The following is a 15396-nucleotide window of genomic DNA, read 5'->3' as shown; positions in this document are numbered from 1 at the left end:
TGGATATTAATTTAATTAATACTTCATACTGGATATTAATTTAATTAAAACTTCATACTGGATATTAATGTTATTAGAACTTCATACTGGATATTATTGCTAATAGAGCTTCATACTGGATATTAATGTTATTAGAGCTTCATACTGAATATTAATGTTATTAGAGCTTCATACTGGATATTAATGTTATTAGAACTTCATACTGGATATTAATGCTATTAGAGCTTCATTTTGAATATTAATGTTATTAGAACTTCATACTGGATATTAATGCTATTAGAGCTTCATACTGGATATTAATGTTATTAGTTTCATACTGGATATTAATGTTATTAGAGCTTCATACTGGATATTAATGTTATTAGAGTTTCATACTGGATATTAATGTTATTAGTTTCATACTGGATATTAATGTTATTAGAGCTTCATACTGGATATTAATGCTATTAGAACTTCATACTGGATATTAATGTTATTAGAGATTCATACTGAATATTAATATTATAAGAACTTCATACTGAATATTAATGTTAATAGAACTTCATACTGGATATTAATGTTATTAGAACTTCATACTGGATATAAATGTTATTAGAGCTTCATACTGAATATTAATGTTATTAGAACTTCATACTGAATATTAATGTTTTTAGAACTTCATACTGGATATTAATGTTATTAGAGCTTCATACTGGATATTAATGTTAATAGAACTTCATACTGGATATTAATGTTAATAGAACTTCATACTGGATATTAATGTTATTAGAGATTCATACTGGATATTAATGTTAATAGAACTTCATACTTCATCATTTCTTTCATGATTACAGCCACAATGTCTTCGAAAGGCAGTAAAAATGAAATGCCCAAACCAGTATGTCTTATTGACAACACGGAGAAGGGTGGCCTGCGCATCTGTGAAGAGGCGTTACAAATTCTGGACAAGATCTCACAGCCTGTGGTGGTGGTGGCGGTGGTAGGCCTGTACCGCACTGGGAAGTCCTACCTCATGAACCGACTGGCTGGAAAACAAAAGGGTAAGTGAATGTGTTATGCATGGATAGTGCAGGTTCATTCATATTTATCCTTTCATTCATTGTTTTTTTATTATAAAAGCGAAACCTAAGCCAAGGGAGGAAATTTCACCAGCTGACTTGTAGTTGTTGGTGCAGCGGTGTCTCCTATTACATACAGAACCACGCTGGAGTTCAGTGAGCTCTTCAGAACCTCCCGTTCTTTCACTGATGTGTGGAAGAAAGACAGACTGCAGGACTAGAGGCTGGATTTTATACACCTGTAGCTGAACTGGACTGAATCAAACAGCTGGATTCAGTGATTAAGAGCTGTGTCCCAAAACTTTTTTCCTTAGTATAACTGCCAAAGCAAAGAGAACTGTCAGAACTAATGAAAACTGTGAGTCTGGTGTGAAGGAAAAGGTGGGAAAAGGCTGTCAGGGAGGGAAAACACACAAAGGAGAGTGAGACCCACTTAGCCTTCAACTGGAGAGACTGGCTGTAACTAACGCTCAGAGAGTCAAAAGATCCAGCAGTGGGCGAGGAGTCTGAATCTAGCCCTTTGCCCAGGAGTTGTCTGTTGGGCTTGATTGCTGGCTGGCATGACTTGAGGCCTCCCCCTGGTGGTGAGAGGAGGCATTAATCTTGAGCTACCCCTTTTATTGGCGCTACATGCGGATGCCAATCAGGGTCAGTGATGGGAACAAGAAGGGTTAAACATGGGCCCTATGTAGACTGCACACGGGGCCTAGATGGGACTGGATTAGCACATGAACACCTGGAGCCCACCTAGCCCACGTTCCACAAATATGAGCCCCACATGAGCATGCTGACTGGGTCATGGAACTGGCTTCTCCCTCATTCATTTACTCACTCACTACATCACTACGTCATGTACATCACAATTCACTGCCAGGTTTCAGGTTATTCACCAAGGCTAAGGACGTCTTCCCACAGTTTGAGGCAATATGGTTCACAGCCTATTTACTTCCATCTATCTGTTCTGTTCTGTCTGTTCTGATTTCAGGCTTTGCTCTGGGGAGCACCATTCAGTCAAAGACCAAGGGCATCTGGATGTGGTGTGTGCCTCACCCCCACAAAAAAGACCATACACTGGTGGTTCTCGACACTGAGGGACTGGGAGACGTGGAAAAGGTGTGGACAGAAACACTCCAAATTCATTAAATATACACACATTCAGAAGTGCAAAAAAGTCTACGAAATATTTTTGGATACTGTAAGGGTTGTTCTGCCCAAACTCCCAGCACCTGGTGAGCTGGGTATATATACTCCCCAGGGAAGAAGCAGAGTGGCTGGTTCTTTGTGTGACACATGGTGTTTGCAAAGGTTAGCCAGTCATTTGAGGTCGTTTTCCTCTTCCTCATTGAAGACCAAGGTTTCTCCCTCCCCTTCTCCTAGTTTACTCATTCTTCTTCAGGAAGAACTGGAGGTTCGAGGAACCTTCCTTATTAGTTATTAGTTTGCCTCAGTTAAAAGAAGATGGCCAGCCTCTTCTGGCATCCTTTGTTCTGGTTTCCCACTCAAACCCTCCCCTAAAACAGGTGGGTTGAGCAGCCTGTTTTGAGGCTTAAAGGGCTGCTGTGGCACAGTGGTAAAGCACTCTGTCTCTGATCCCAGGGTTCTGGGTTAAATCCCCACTGGTGGCAGGATATCAAGTTCTGTTATCCGTCCCTTTCCAACCCATCCTAACTTCCACTGGTAGCTCTATTGGTGGGGTCTCGGAATAGCAGCAGGAGGCCCATTTACTCCTAAAAGAAATTGTAATTATATATATATATATATATATATATATATATATATATATATATATATATAATATCAAGCCAAAAAACATCTACACACTCCTTTCACTTTCTCCACATTTTAACATTTTATTACTTTACAGACTTATACATTGAGGAGTATTAGGCTAAGGGTGTGTACAGATATGTAACCCCTAAATAACCTGTTTCTGTCAGTGAAATGAAACCGCATATTTTCTAAAAAAAAAAACAAAAAAAAGTTTTTTATTATATATATATTTGTAGATGTTTGTAGATGTTTGAGGCAGAAAATGATCTTAATCTATTGTAGAATAAGTCTGTAACATAAACACAGAGAAGATGAAAGGGGTGTGCAGACTTCCTGGCGTGCCTCATATACGTATACACATATAGAAGCTCTAGCAATAAGTAACACAAGTGTGTGAGCTGGGCCGGACCAGTGATTACTGAAGGGTGTTGTCAGTAGGAGGTAAGAACAGAGCGCTTCCCATATTCTGTATGTTCTGTGTGTTTTTAGGGGGATGAGAAGCATGACATTTGGATCTTTTGCATGGCTGTTCTGCTCAGCAGCACTCTGGTCTACAACAGCTTAGGAGTCATCGATAACGCAGCGCTAGAGAAGCTACAGTATCCTTAAATACACACACACACACACACATACACACGTACACACACAGCGCCCTGAGATGGAACGGGAGGGCAGAAGCCAGGCCGTGGGGATTCATTGTGAATGTATTAATGGCAGGCTAGGGAGGACCAAGAACCGAGAAGCTGGATCATTTGGTTGAGTTCGTGCAGAGCGAGAGCTCGTTGGGCCAGGAGGAGATGAACCAGTGGCTTTTTAAGAGAGTGTCTGAAGCTGAGGGAAGGGGCCATGGCTGTGGAGAGCAAAAGATGGTCAGCAGGTGGAGAATTAATAAAAAGAGGGGGATGCTATTCCAGTGGTGAAGAAGGAGGATCCCGAAACAAAGCTAGAAGGAGCAAGTACCCGTGCAGTGGAGGGAGGCCTGAGGGGAAGCCGAATCCAGGACTATGTTGAGGAACTCATGAGGCGTGCTGGAGCCGGGCGCTTTCTTTGGGGAGAACGGAAGGCTTGCTCTTGCAGCCGAAGGTCAGACAAACTGAAGAGCAATACCACCTCTGCCAGCTGCCAGAGGTCGAGGGACGAAAGCAGGCACAATGTCAGCCTTGGCCAACCAGGTGCCATGACCAGCGGGTTTAATGAGGGAGATGGCATCATGAATGCTGCAGTAGCAAGGAGAAAGGTCCGGGCTGGGAACGAGGCTTTTGAGAGAAGAGAAGAGAAGAGCAGGGAGATCTATTAAGAACATTCTCTTTCCTGAATATTTGAGGTTGATCGTGAAGCCCTCTGATACCTGCTTGGCCAGGAGAGAGGAAAGAGGGAAGGGAGGGAGGTAAGGGTGTGAGCCTTCTCCCAAAGGTTAGTTATTGTATAACGTCCACTGAGTGAAACCCACCAGAAACACACACTTGCATGGTTTTTCTTTGTTTTTGAGATGTGGTCAGCATCTGTGATCTTCTTCCTGAAAAGTCTCTATGCAGATATGTCACAAAACTGACAGAGCACATTAACATGAACATGGATGCGGTGGAGGGGGAGGAAGCGTGCAGCAAGTCCACAGAGTTCATGCGTGTGTTCCCGTCCTTTGTGTGGGCGGTGCGAGACTTCTCCCTGGACCTGGAGCTGGATGGAAAAACAATTACAGCTGATGAATACCTGGAGAATGCACTGACGCTCAACAAAGGTGAGGAATAGGGCTGGGCAGTGGCAGCAACTTCATGAGGCACGAGCGTCTAGATTAATGTTTGTTTGCAAAACAAAAAAGGAGTCATATTTAATAACTAGAAAAGGGCTTTTCCTAAAGACAAACATGGAACGGTTGTGCAGCTTAAGTGGCTTTTCCATTTCCTGGCAGTTGCTAGGCTGTTGTCATGAGGTTGATATGGTGTTGCTGTGTGGTTGCTATGGCATTTAGTTTAGTTTAGTTTGTTGGCCTTCCTAAAAACGAGATGCATGAAGCAGTCGGTCACTCCTAGCAGGGCTTCCAACTGACATTTTTAATGCTCCCAGGAATGTCTCCGCCAGACTGCAGCACTTCCTCATCTTGACCGGCCACCAGATTTATTGCCAACTGAGCATTCATGGGATCAGCTGGGACGCCAACTTCAGCAACCTAGGGAGTGTGCAGGATCTACAGACCTAGCTATAACTATGGGGAAATGTGCCGACAGCTCCTTCTTGCTGTGTTACTTCTGTTTGTGAATGTGTATACTTTATAATGTTAAAATATTTGACAAACAAACAAGGAGACAAACTTATGCACCTTTACTACAGAACTACTGTTTACTTGCTCAATTTAAGAGCCTGAAAAACATTGCAAATGCAAAAGTAATGGCATGTTAAATGTATTTATTTCCAATATCAGTAAATAAACAGAATTTGTTTAGAAAATGTGCAGAAGAAAAGTATAACAAATGTAGTGTAGCATGTTGGCCACAGTCAAATTTATACTGTCAAATTCTTTACACCCTATACATCATCAGAGCTCCTCTGACAACATTAATCTAGAATAAATATTTATAAGTTATCATTAAAAAAATATCTATCCCACTGTATCCCTGTCCTGGCCTCAGCAGCTTTGATGGCTGTGGTGGCTTGGTTGAGCGCTGGGTTATTGGTTGCCGGGTCGTGGCTTTGATGCCCAGAACAAGGTCCTTAACCCTCTCGGCTCCAGGGGGCACTGCAGCATGGCTGACCTTGTGCTCTGCCCCTGGCTTTCTAAGCTGGGCTCTGGGATGAAAGCAGGTTCATTGTTCTCTACGCTTTAAATGCACCTGTTAGACATTTAGGAGTTGTTTTCATACTCAATTCTGGTGCCAAAGGTTTCAGTAATTTGGTGGAAAACATCTAAAGATTCTCATTTGTGCTCAATTAACAGATGACCCACAAAATGTGAAGACCTACAATAAGACGAGAAGCAGCCTGCGGATGTTTTTTGCTGTGCGCAAGTGCTTTGTGTTTGAGCGGCCAGGCAACACTAAGAAGCTGAAGAAGATAGAAGAGCTGACAGATGAGGAACTGGATGAGTCTTTCGTGAAGCAGGCAACAGCCTTCTGCTCATACATCCACACTAACTCCAAGGCCAAAACCATGAGGGGAGGCCTAGTGATGACTGGCAGAAGTAAGTACAGATGTCAGATACACTAAAAAGTCAATAGTCAATATACACAATCACTTTATTTAAGGGTCCTGTACACACACACACACACAAACACACACACACACACACACACACACACTATACAGTATATATAGTGTCCAAAGTGTGTGTATAGAAAGTGGAGCACTGATGAGCAGTACATTAATGCACCAGGCCAAATGGCCTCCTTTTGTTCAGCAATGTACATTTTGTGATTGTGCAAAAAGGAAAACAGCTCTCCTGTGTGATATACAGCTCCTAAACACCTAAAGTAAAGTATTTAGACTGAGTGCTCCCACAGCTTTGCATATTGTTTGTGGTAGCATGTTCGGTTTTCACCAAACGTAGCAAAAGTACACATATTCCAATCAGAAAAAGATGAAGTAAAGTAAAAGTAAGTGAAAGCAGAATTATCATTTACTTTTTTTATGCAAGTACAAATGCAAAAAAAAAAAAAAATCACAATCACAATCACAATCATTGTCTCGGTCATGAGACAGAGGCGGAGGTACTCGCTGGATAATAATTTACAAAAGAAAACAAAACACAACAAACAGAAACCAAACAAGCACACACACAAGACCAGACAAAGGAAGACTGAAACAAAGGGGTACTTATACAGATGCTAACAAGGGAGTCAAGGAACACCTGGGACCAACAAGGGGGGGTGGCTACAGAGGAGACACTGGTGGAAGCACTAATGGACAGGCGTGGCTAGGGCAGACAAGACACAAACAGAGCTTGGGAGTACATGGCAACACCAAACAAAGGCAGACATGACAACAGGGGCAGGCTGACAATCACACAACATTTTGATACCCTGATCATGAGATTTACACTAATAGCCTGTTCCTGTTTTCTCACTTGGACCTTAATTTTAACTAATTTTCTTATAATAAAGATGCCAAAGAATAATTAAACAGTATATATATCAAGTCACATGATTACCTGCCTGATTAGAAACTGTTCAATTAAAATTTTAAAGTAACAAGCATGTTTGGTAGTGAGTAATGTAGTAAAAGTAAAAGTAGTTTGTAAAAAGTACAGAATTTACGAGTAGAGAAATACTCAAGAAAAGTACAGATACTTAAGTACAGTACAGGACAGTAACTAAGTACATATACATTTCAGTAAAGATAGTGATCAGTAATCGTGTATTAAAATGTGCAGAAGTCTGTCTCTGTAGGATGTGACTTCTTTTAGGGTGACCATGCATCCTCTTTCTCTCCTCTTTTTTTTTAAAAAAACAAAGAATTTCTAAATTGTGTAAAATGTCGAGACTTCATATTGATTTCATTTCAGCATTTGCTTCATTCTGAGGGCCGAATTTTTTTTATTCACTCCAGTTTAAGCTCTGCTTTCTCACTGCTCGCTACTGCTGGTTTATATGTACCTGCATCTACATCACCCTTGGTCAAACTGCTTCCCATCAGCATCACAGAGCTTGACCACAGCCTTAAAAAAAGCCTAAACACACAACTGTTAATAAACACAAATCAGTTCCAGAGCAAAATCATGTGGTTCCGTCTCAGTGGTACCAAGTGGACCAAATATTCGGAAAGGTCTAAAAGCATGTCTGACTGGATGTGGCTCACAGGCTCGACGTATTGCCGGTCAACATTTTTTGCCGATTAATAAGTAAACGTAATCTGGATTTCACAAAATGAAAGCGTCCAGAGTGGAACTTAACAGTCGGAAGGCGGGAGAGAACGCTGGTGTGGCATTTCAGAAGAGGAAAGACCTGAAGAGCTTGAAAACTGAGGCTGAGCTAGCTTTGCTCCTAATTATCAGGTAATTATTTTGCTTGGCAGCTTGTGCTGTAATGTGTTGTTATTAGCTAGTATAGTAATGTTAGCTGTTGTACAGAAGTCCAGAAGTACAGAAGTGTAGTGACTGAATAATAATAATAATAATAATAATAATGATACAATTATTATAAGAGATGTGAGTTTTTGTCACAAACTCAGAAGGGCAATGGAACAGGATTTAATTTAATACACAAGACAAACAACAACATAAAGAATGACCCAGAATAGAATGATTAGAATAATAGAATAATATGCTGTATAACAGCTAGCCAGAAAAAGCCAGAGTTAAATCAGCATTATCTAAGAATTGGTATTTTTACTCTTGGGCTCCCCCTACAGTTGAGGAGTGTAATTCACTTTTTCTCCACTACTGTAAATACCAATCATGCTTTGAGCGCTGTACACATGCATTTCTGGACAGTCTAAAGCGGCTGCTCAAGAAGCTTGATCTGAAGGTGGAGCAGCATGTGGGCTGAGGCGGTAGAGTAATACCACAGGATTTTACACTAATATGACTCTATGGGTTCCGTAGGGGTTTAGATTAAGATTAGGAGTTAGGTTTTAGGGTTGATTCAAGAGTAAGGTTAAGAGTTAGGGTTAGGGTTATGGTGCAGGTTTATATTCAGTAGACTGTCGTTTACATTCAGCTGAGAGTTCAGTTGATTCAGCTGATTGTTAGTTGAATGTCAGGTGTCTATAATGGACCGAAGTGATATTGAAAACATTACCATTCAGTATGAATACAGTGTATCTCTAGTTCTAATTCAGCACACACAACTGCAATCATGGGGAAGACTGCTGACATGACAGTTGTCCAGAAGACAATCATTGACACCCTCCACATGAGGGTTTGCTACAGAAGGGCTTTGGTGAAAGGGTGGCTGCATTAAAGCATATTAATGGAAAGTTTTCTGGAAGGGAAAATGTGGTAGGAAAAGGTGCACAAGCAACAGGGATGACCACAGCCTTGAGAGGATCATCAAGAAAAGACAATTTGAGAACTTAGAACGATATCCCTCAGACACCAACGTCTCCAGAAAAGGGGCTACAACTGCTGCATTCCCAATATTCAACCACTCCTGCACCAGACACACTGTCAGAAGCATCTTACCTGGGCTGAGGAGAGGAAGAGCTGGACTGTTGCTCAGTGCTCCTCTTTTCAGATATTAGTAAATTCTGCATTTCATTTGGAGATCAAACCCTGGTCTGGAGGACGACTAGAGAGCCACAGAATCCTTAGTCTGGGATCTGAAGTCCAGTGTGAAGACGGTTTGGAGTGCCACGCCTCTGCTGGTGTTGGTTGACTGTGCAAGTCCAAAGTCAACGTATCCTAAAGTCTACCAGGCACTTCATGCTTCCATCTGCTGATTTTCTTTTCCAGCAGGACTTAGAACCTGTCCACAGTGACAAAACTACTATCAAATGGATTGCTGACCATGACATTACTGTGCTGGGTTGGCCAGCCAGCTCTCTGGACCTAAACCCCATAGAGAGTCTGTGTCTAGAGGAAGATTGGAAACACCTGACCGAGCAATACAGACGAGCTGAAGGCCACTATCAAAGCAACCTGGGCTTCAGTAACATTTAAGCAGTGCCACAAGCTGTTTGGCTCCATGTCACATTGCACTGATGCAGTGATTGGTGGTAAAGGAGTCCCAACCCCCAAAGTGCGTAAATGAACAGACATTGGTCATTTATGTATTCTACTTCCTTTTCTGTTTGATCTTATAAAATAGTCTGAGATACAGGATTTCTGATTTTCATGACCTATAAGCCATATTGACCAAATGTAAAACAGAAATGGCTTGAAATGTCACTGTCACTCACATATGATAGTTTAAATATTTTAAATATTATTAAATATTTTTTCATGATGTCTCATTTATATATATATATATATATATATATATATATATATATATATATATATATATATATATATATATTGATGTATTGTATTAAATGATTGTTTGTGTTCCATTTAGGTTAAAAGTGTTAAAAATGTGTTCCAGGTTTGGGCACTCTGGCACAGACGTATGTTGAAATGATCAGCAGTGGGATGGTACCATGTCTGGACAGTGCTGTGGATTCTCTGTCTCGGATTCAGAACAGTCGTGCCGTCACAGAAGCTGAGGAGTTCTACCTCTCTGAAATGACCAAAAAGGTCCAGTTTCCCACAGAGACTCACCAGGAGCTTTCTGACATCCATGCAGGAGTAGAGAAGGAGGCCATCAGCATCTTCATCAAAGGCTCCTTCAACGACCAGGACCAGAAATACCAAAAAGAGCTTGCGGTACCGTAACATCAGTACAAGATCCCTTTATCTGAAACAGTGTTCTTACTCTCAGTGTTGTGGAGAGGAAATTAACCCCACCTTCACTTCGTCTCCAGGAGTTCCTTAAGAAGGAGTACGAGATGTTTGTTCAGCAGAATGTGGAGGAGTCTCGTAAAGCATGCAGGGCCATCATCTCTCGAGTGTTTGGCCCTCTGGAGGAGGCAGTGATGGAAGGCACTTACCTGCAGCCCGGCGGCTACACCCAGTTCTGCAGTGAGCGGGATGAAGCAGCTCAGCTGTACATGTCGGAGAAAGGGCATGGACTTATGGTGAGTAAAATGTGCTTGGAGGCAGGTTGGCAGCTGCAGACATCATTTTATCCTCTGGGTTTCTTTTAACTTTCTGTAGCACAAATGTTAAATGTAGCACAGTGTCCTGGAAGCACAGCGCTGTAAAACAGGTAATACCTCACTCAATGCATCTGATTAGATTGCCCTGGAAGCACTTTATGCATATACACACATGGACAAAAATGTTGGTACCTCTTGGTTAATGAAAGAAAAACCCACAATGGTCACAGAAATAACCTGAATTTGAAATTATAATAATAAATAATAATAATAATAAATAAAAATGCTATGAAAATCATTGAAAGTCAGACATTGCTTTTCAGCCATGCTTCAACAGAATTATTTTACATAAACTCATGAAACAGGCCTGGACAGAAATGATGGTACCCTTAACTTCATATTTTGTTGCACAACCTTTTAAGGCAATTGCTGCAATCAAATGATTCCTGTAACTGTCAGTGAGACTTCTGCACCTCTCAGCAGGTATTTTGGCCCACTCCTCATGAGCAAACTGCTCCAGTTGTCTCAGGTTTGAAGGGTGCCTTCTTCAGACAACATGTTTCAGCTCCTTCCAAAGATGCTTAATAGGATTAGGATAGAATAGGATAGGTCAGGGCTCATAGAAGGCCACTTCAGAATTAACCAATGTTTTCCTCTTAGCCATTCTTGGGTGTTTTTACCCGTGTTTTGGGTCATTATCCTGTTGCAAGACCCATGACCTGCGATTGAGACCAAGCTTTCTGACACTGGGCAGCACATTTTTCTCTAGGTATCCCTTGATAGTCTTGAGATTTCATTGTACCCTGCACAGATGCAGCAAAGCAGCCCCAGAACATCACAGAGCCTCCTCCATGTTTCACAGTAGGGACAGTGTTCTTTTCTTGATATGCTTCATTTTTCCGTCTGTGAACATAGAGCTGATGTGCCTTGGCAAAAAGTTCCATTTGTCCATAGGACATTCTCCCAGAAGCTTTGGGGCTTGTCAACATGTAGTTTGGCAAATTCCAGTCTGGCTTTTTTATGATTTGTTTTCAATAATGGTGTCCTCCTTGGTTGTCTCTCATGAAGACCACTTTGGCTCAAAGTGGTCTTTGATGATCTTATAAACTTTAACATGCTTGTCTGTAATATTCTTTCTAATCTCCTGAGACAACTCTTTCCTTCGCTTCCTCTGGTCCATGTTGAGTATGGTACACACCATGTCACCAAACAGCACAGTGACACATAGTGGACACACCTTGATTTAACATGTCCCTTTGATCACATTATTTTTAGGATCACCATCATTTTTGTCCAGGCCTGTTTAATGAGTTTACATTTTTTAATAATTCTGTTGAAGCATGGTTCAAAATCAATGTCTGACTTTCATTTGTTCATTTTCATAGAATTTTTATTTATTATTACTTTTGTCAGATTCAAGTTATTTCTGTAACCATTGTGGGTTTTGCTTTGATTAATTAATACCAACAATTTTGTCCACGTGTGCATATGGGGAGAAACATGCCTGAAGCCTCACCTCCTCTCAATCTAAGGTCCTGTCAATTCCTATCTCTACCTTGCATGTTCACTTTGATGTTTCTACACCCCTCCACCTCCACACTGTCTCCTCCCTTTAATCCAGCCATATTTCTCAGTGCTTGCTGCACTTATCAGAGGAGGTCCTGACCTTCTATCACAAAACTGCCTGAACTCCAGCCAATATTTGATGGTGTTCTCTTACAGTCTCAGCCCATATCTTCTATGCTTATGGCATCAAATCGCAAAAAACATAGTTTGTATATTTTGCATATTTTGTATCTAACAACAGAAATACCTCTTACTCATGCACTCACTCGTCCTTCTGTGTTCTCAGAGAGAGGAGGTTTTGATGAGTTATCTGTCTGAGAAGAATGACGTGGGGCGGAGCATTCTAGCAGCTGACCGCTCCCTTAGTGATGCTGAGCGGAAGATGGAGGGTAAGTGGGGAGGAGGAATGGAGGACTTACAGGGAATACTTGATGGTGTTGTCCTGGTAGAACATCCCTGTGTCTGTTTATCTCTCTGTAGAGGAGAAACGTCAGAATGAGGCGTTGGAGCAGAAGAACAGATATCTAGAAGAACAGCAGAAAATCCAGGACCAACAGATTGCTGATCTGAAGAATTCCCATGAGGAACACGTGAAGCAGCTGACGGAGAAGATGGAGGCAGAGAGAGAGCGCTCTATGGAAGAGGTCACGCAAACACTGCAAGCTCAAATGAAGGTAATAATGGGAACGAGTTTACATGAATATTCTTTTATATATTCAGATTTATTTTCCGTCACTGTTAGCTGTGAAGTACCACACTCTATATAACTGTCTGCAAAACTTTGTGCACCCCTGATAAAATAACATTACAAAAAATTTGGCCTCCGCCTTTAACACTGCAGTGAACACACACACACATTCAAGAGATTCAAGAGAATGAAGTAGGTTTAATGATAAAAGGGCCATCTATCATTAATATGAAAACAAGCAAAGGTGTGAAAAGTACTGACATTCATTCCTCAGGTAGGAGTGGAGATACTGGGGTTTAAAAGACTTCTATAGAAACGGAAGCATTAACTTAAGCTTTTTACTCCAGTAAAAGTGTAAAAGTACTGGTTTCAGAACGACTTCAAGTAGAAAAGTAAAAGTAATGGAAGGAAAACAAAGGCTGAAAGCTTAGGCCACACCACAGGGGTCTATAGTGCACCACCCCCCCCTCCCCAAAACCCCATTTCTCTAAAAGTCATAATGAGGAGAATGATCTATTAAAATGTTGATGTTAAAAATGTTGGGCTGCACTAGGCTCCTGTTTCAGCTGCAGATCTGCCCATTAAAAATGAAGCATTTCAGTAATATCAGCTCTATTAAAGGAGCGTCTCTGTGCTCTACTGAGCATCAACATGAGCTTCATGGAGGAAAATATGAGGAGTCGTTGTCTAGAAGTTCTGTAAAGCTGCAGAAAGTCAGACTTCAGAGGCGTGTGATCAATAAGCTTTATTGGAGTGTAAATGTGGGGCTCAGTCGGGACGTTTCACTGCAGCTCTCTTGAGTCTCTGCCACGGACACAGTCTTCATACTAGACTACAGACGTCTGCTGTGAGCTCGCTGGAGAGGGACGGGACGAGTGCAGGTGTGATGGATCTCTTATAAACCAATAGGGAGTCAGAATGGTGTCTGTTTATACTTCTCATCCAATCACGATCAGACTCACACTTTCCGGATGGAGAGATTTATCTGCAGAGGGTTTTTATTGATGACGAGCCGGAATGAAAACTAAGGGAAATGAAATAGGAGGAACGAGGCTAATTTTAAAATGTAAGGAGGAGAAAGTTCAGATAATTGGGTGAAAATGTAAGAAATAGAAGTAAAAAGTCTGAAAAAATAAATAATTACTCTTAAGTTTAATATTAAGTTTATATAACCAACATTTCTACTGTAGTAAAGTAATGAAGTTTTGTCTTGGTAATCATGACATGGTAATCACGTGGACGTCTGTTGGAGTAGAGTAGAGTGAAGTGCAATGATGGAAATAAGTCACGTCCTCTACAGAGACGCACTTTTCCCAATTTTTATACACACTTTAATTTTTGTTTATTTACTCAATTTAACAAACAGTATTTTGAAAACAGGGGTGTCCAAACTTTTGCACTTAACCACATACACTATTCTTCCTTCAGCCTTAGACCAGGTGTAGCCAGTCACGTCTCTACACCTCACATGGCCCAACAGATATGTGTTATAGTTCAGCATCACAGGGGTATTGATGATGATAGCACAGTAAGTGGTCCCGTCGGAATTGGATCATAACAAGCTGCTCTGATTGGACCGGTTAAGATGGATAAACTGGGTTTTATTTTTGCTTGTTTCAGGAGCAGGAGCGCATGATGAAGGAAGGGTTCAGGCAGCAAAGTGAAGCGATGCAGAGGGACATCAACTCTCTTAGAAACCGGACGCAGACAAGAAGTGATTGTATTATTATCTAGCTCTGCTTTTGGTAATGCGACAGGGATCTTTTTGTTTTTAACAAAAGGTGCTTATGTACAGTATGTGGACAAAAGTATTGGGACACCCGCTCATTTACTGCTTCTTTTGATATCAAGGGTATTAAAGAGTTTCTCCTGCTTCTGTTGGAGTAACTTTCTCTACTGTCCAGAGAAGAAGACTATCTACTAGATTCTGGAGGATGAGCATTGCTGTGAGGATTTGATTGCATTCAGTCACAAGAGCATTAGTGAGGTCTGAATAGTGGATGATGATCACCACCCCATCTCATCATCCCCAACTCATCCCAACCAAAAGTACTGGATGAAGCTCCTCCACCATAATTCCAGAGAACACAGTTCTTCCACTGCTCCACAGCTCAATGCTGGGGGGCTTTATTATACCCCTCAAGCCCACGCCTGGCATTAGGCAGCATGGTGCTGATAGCTTCATCAATGTTGATCTGCTCCAGAGAGTCCTATTCTATTGGCAGTACTTCTCTTCTACAGGGATTGGACAAGCTGTGTGTGCATTTGCACATCTGTGTCAGTAATGAGTGCAACCTAAAGTAGCTAAATGCATTCATTAGAAGGGGTGTCCACAAATATTTGGACATATAGTGTATTTCTGCTTTATAATTTTCTAGCAAAAGGGTCAAATCTGTCACAGTTTCTATCAGTGATCAGTGTCGCTCTGCCTGTGTTTCTTCTGATTGTTGTCTTTGGCTTTTTGAGTTGGGTCTGATTTTGAACATTCTTTGTCCTTATCCTCTTTCGATTTTGTGAGTGTCTGGTTATGGTGAAATATGTCATAATAGTTATTCATGCAGAATTGTTGTTCTGGATGAATGATGTTATTCTCATTTGTTTTTAAATTTCTTTCTTTCTTTTCTAATAAGAGCACACTGTCTGCATGAATTACAGTTTGTGAAAGATTTAATAAAGTTCTATAAAACA

General features: G+C 41.2%; 1 protein-coding gene across 1 annotated transcript; it reads left to right on the top strand.

The window, feature by feature from the left end:
* Positions 1-738: 738 nt before the first annotated feature.
* LOC140557104 (guanylate-binding protein 3-like) lies at positions 739-15233 on the top strand. Its single transcript, XM_072681255.1, has 10 exons — positions 739-1040; positions 2044-2171; positions 3318-3427; positions 4364-4566; positions 5761-6003; positions 9842-10122; positions 10221-10433; positions 12307-12409; positions 12501-12694; positions 14329-15233. The coding sequence occupies exons 1-10, from the start codon at positions 824-826 to the stop codon at positions 14440-14442; spliced, it is 1806 nt and encodes a 601-aa protein (XP_072537356.1). The 5' UTR covers positions 739-823; the 3' UTR covers positions 14443-15233.
* The last annotated feature ends 163 nt before the right edge of the window (positions 15234-15396 follow it).

This window comes from Salminus brasiliensis, chromosome 6 (genome assembly GCF_030463535.1).
Source record: "Salminus brasiliensis chromosome 6, fSalBra1.hap2, whole genome shotgun sequence".
NCBI classification, from domain to species: domain Eukaryota; kingdom Metazoa; phylum Chordata; class Actinopteri; order Characiformes; family Bryconidae; genus Salminus; species Salminus brasiliensis.
Note: the sequence above shows the minus strand (reverse complement) of the source record. Positions and strands in the feature narration are given on the sequence as shown.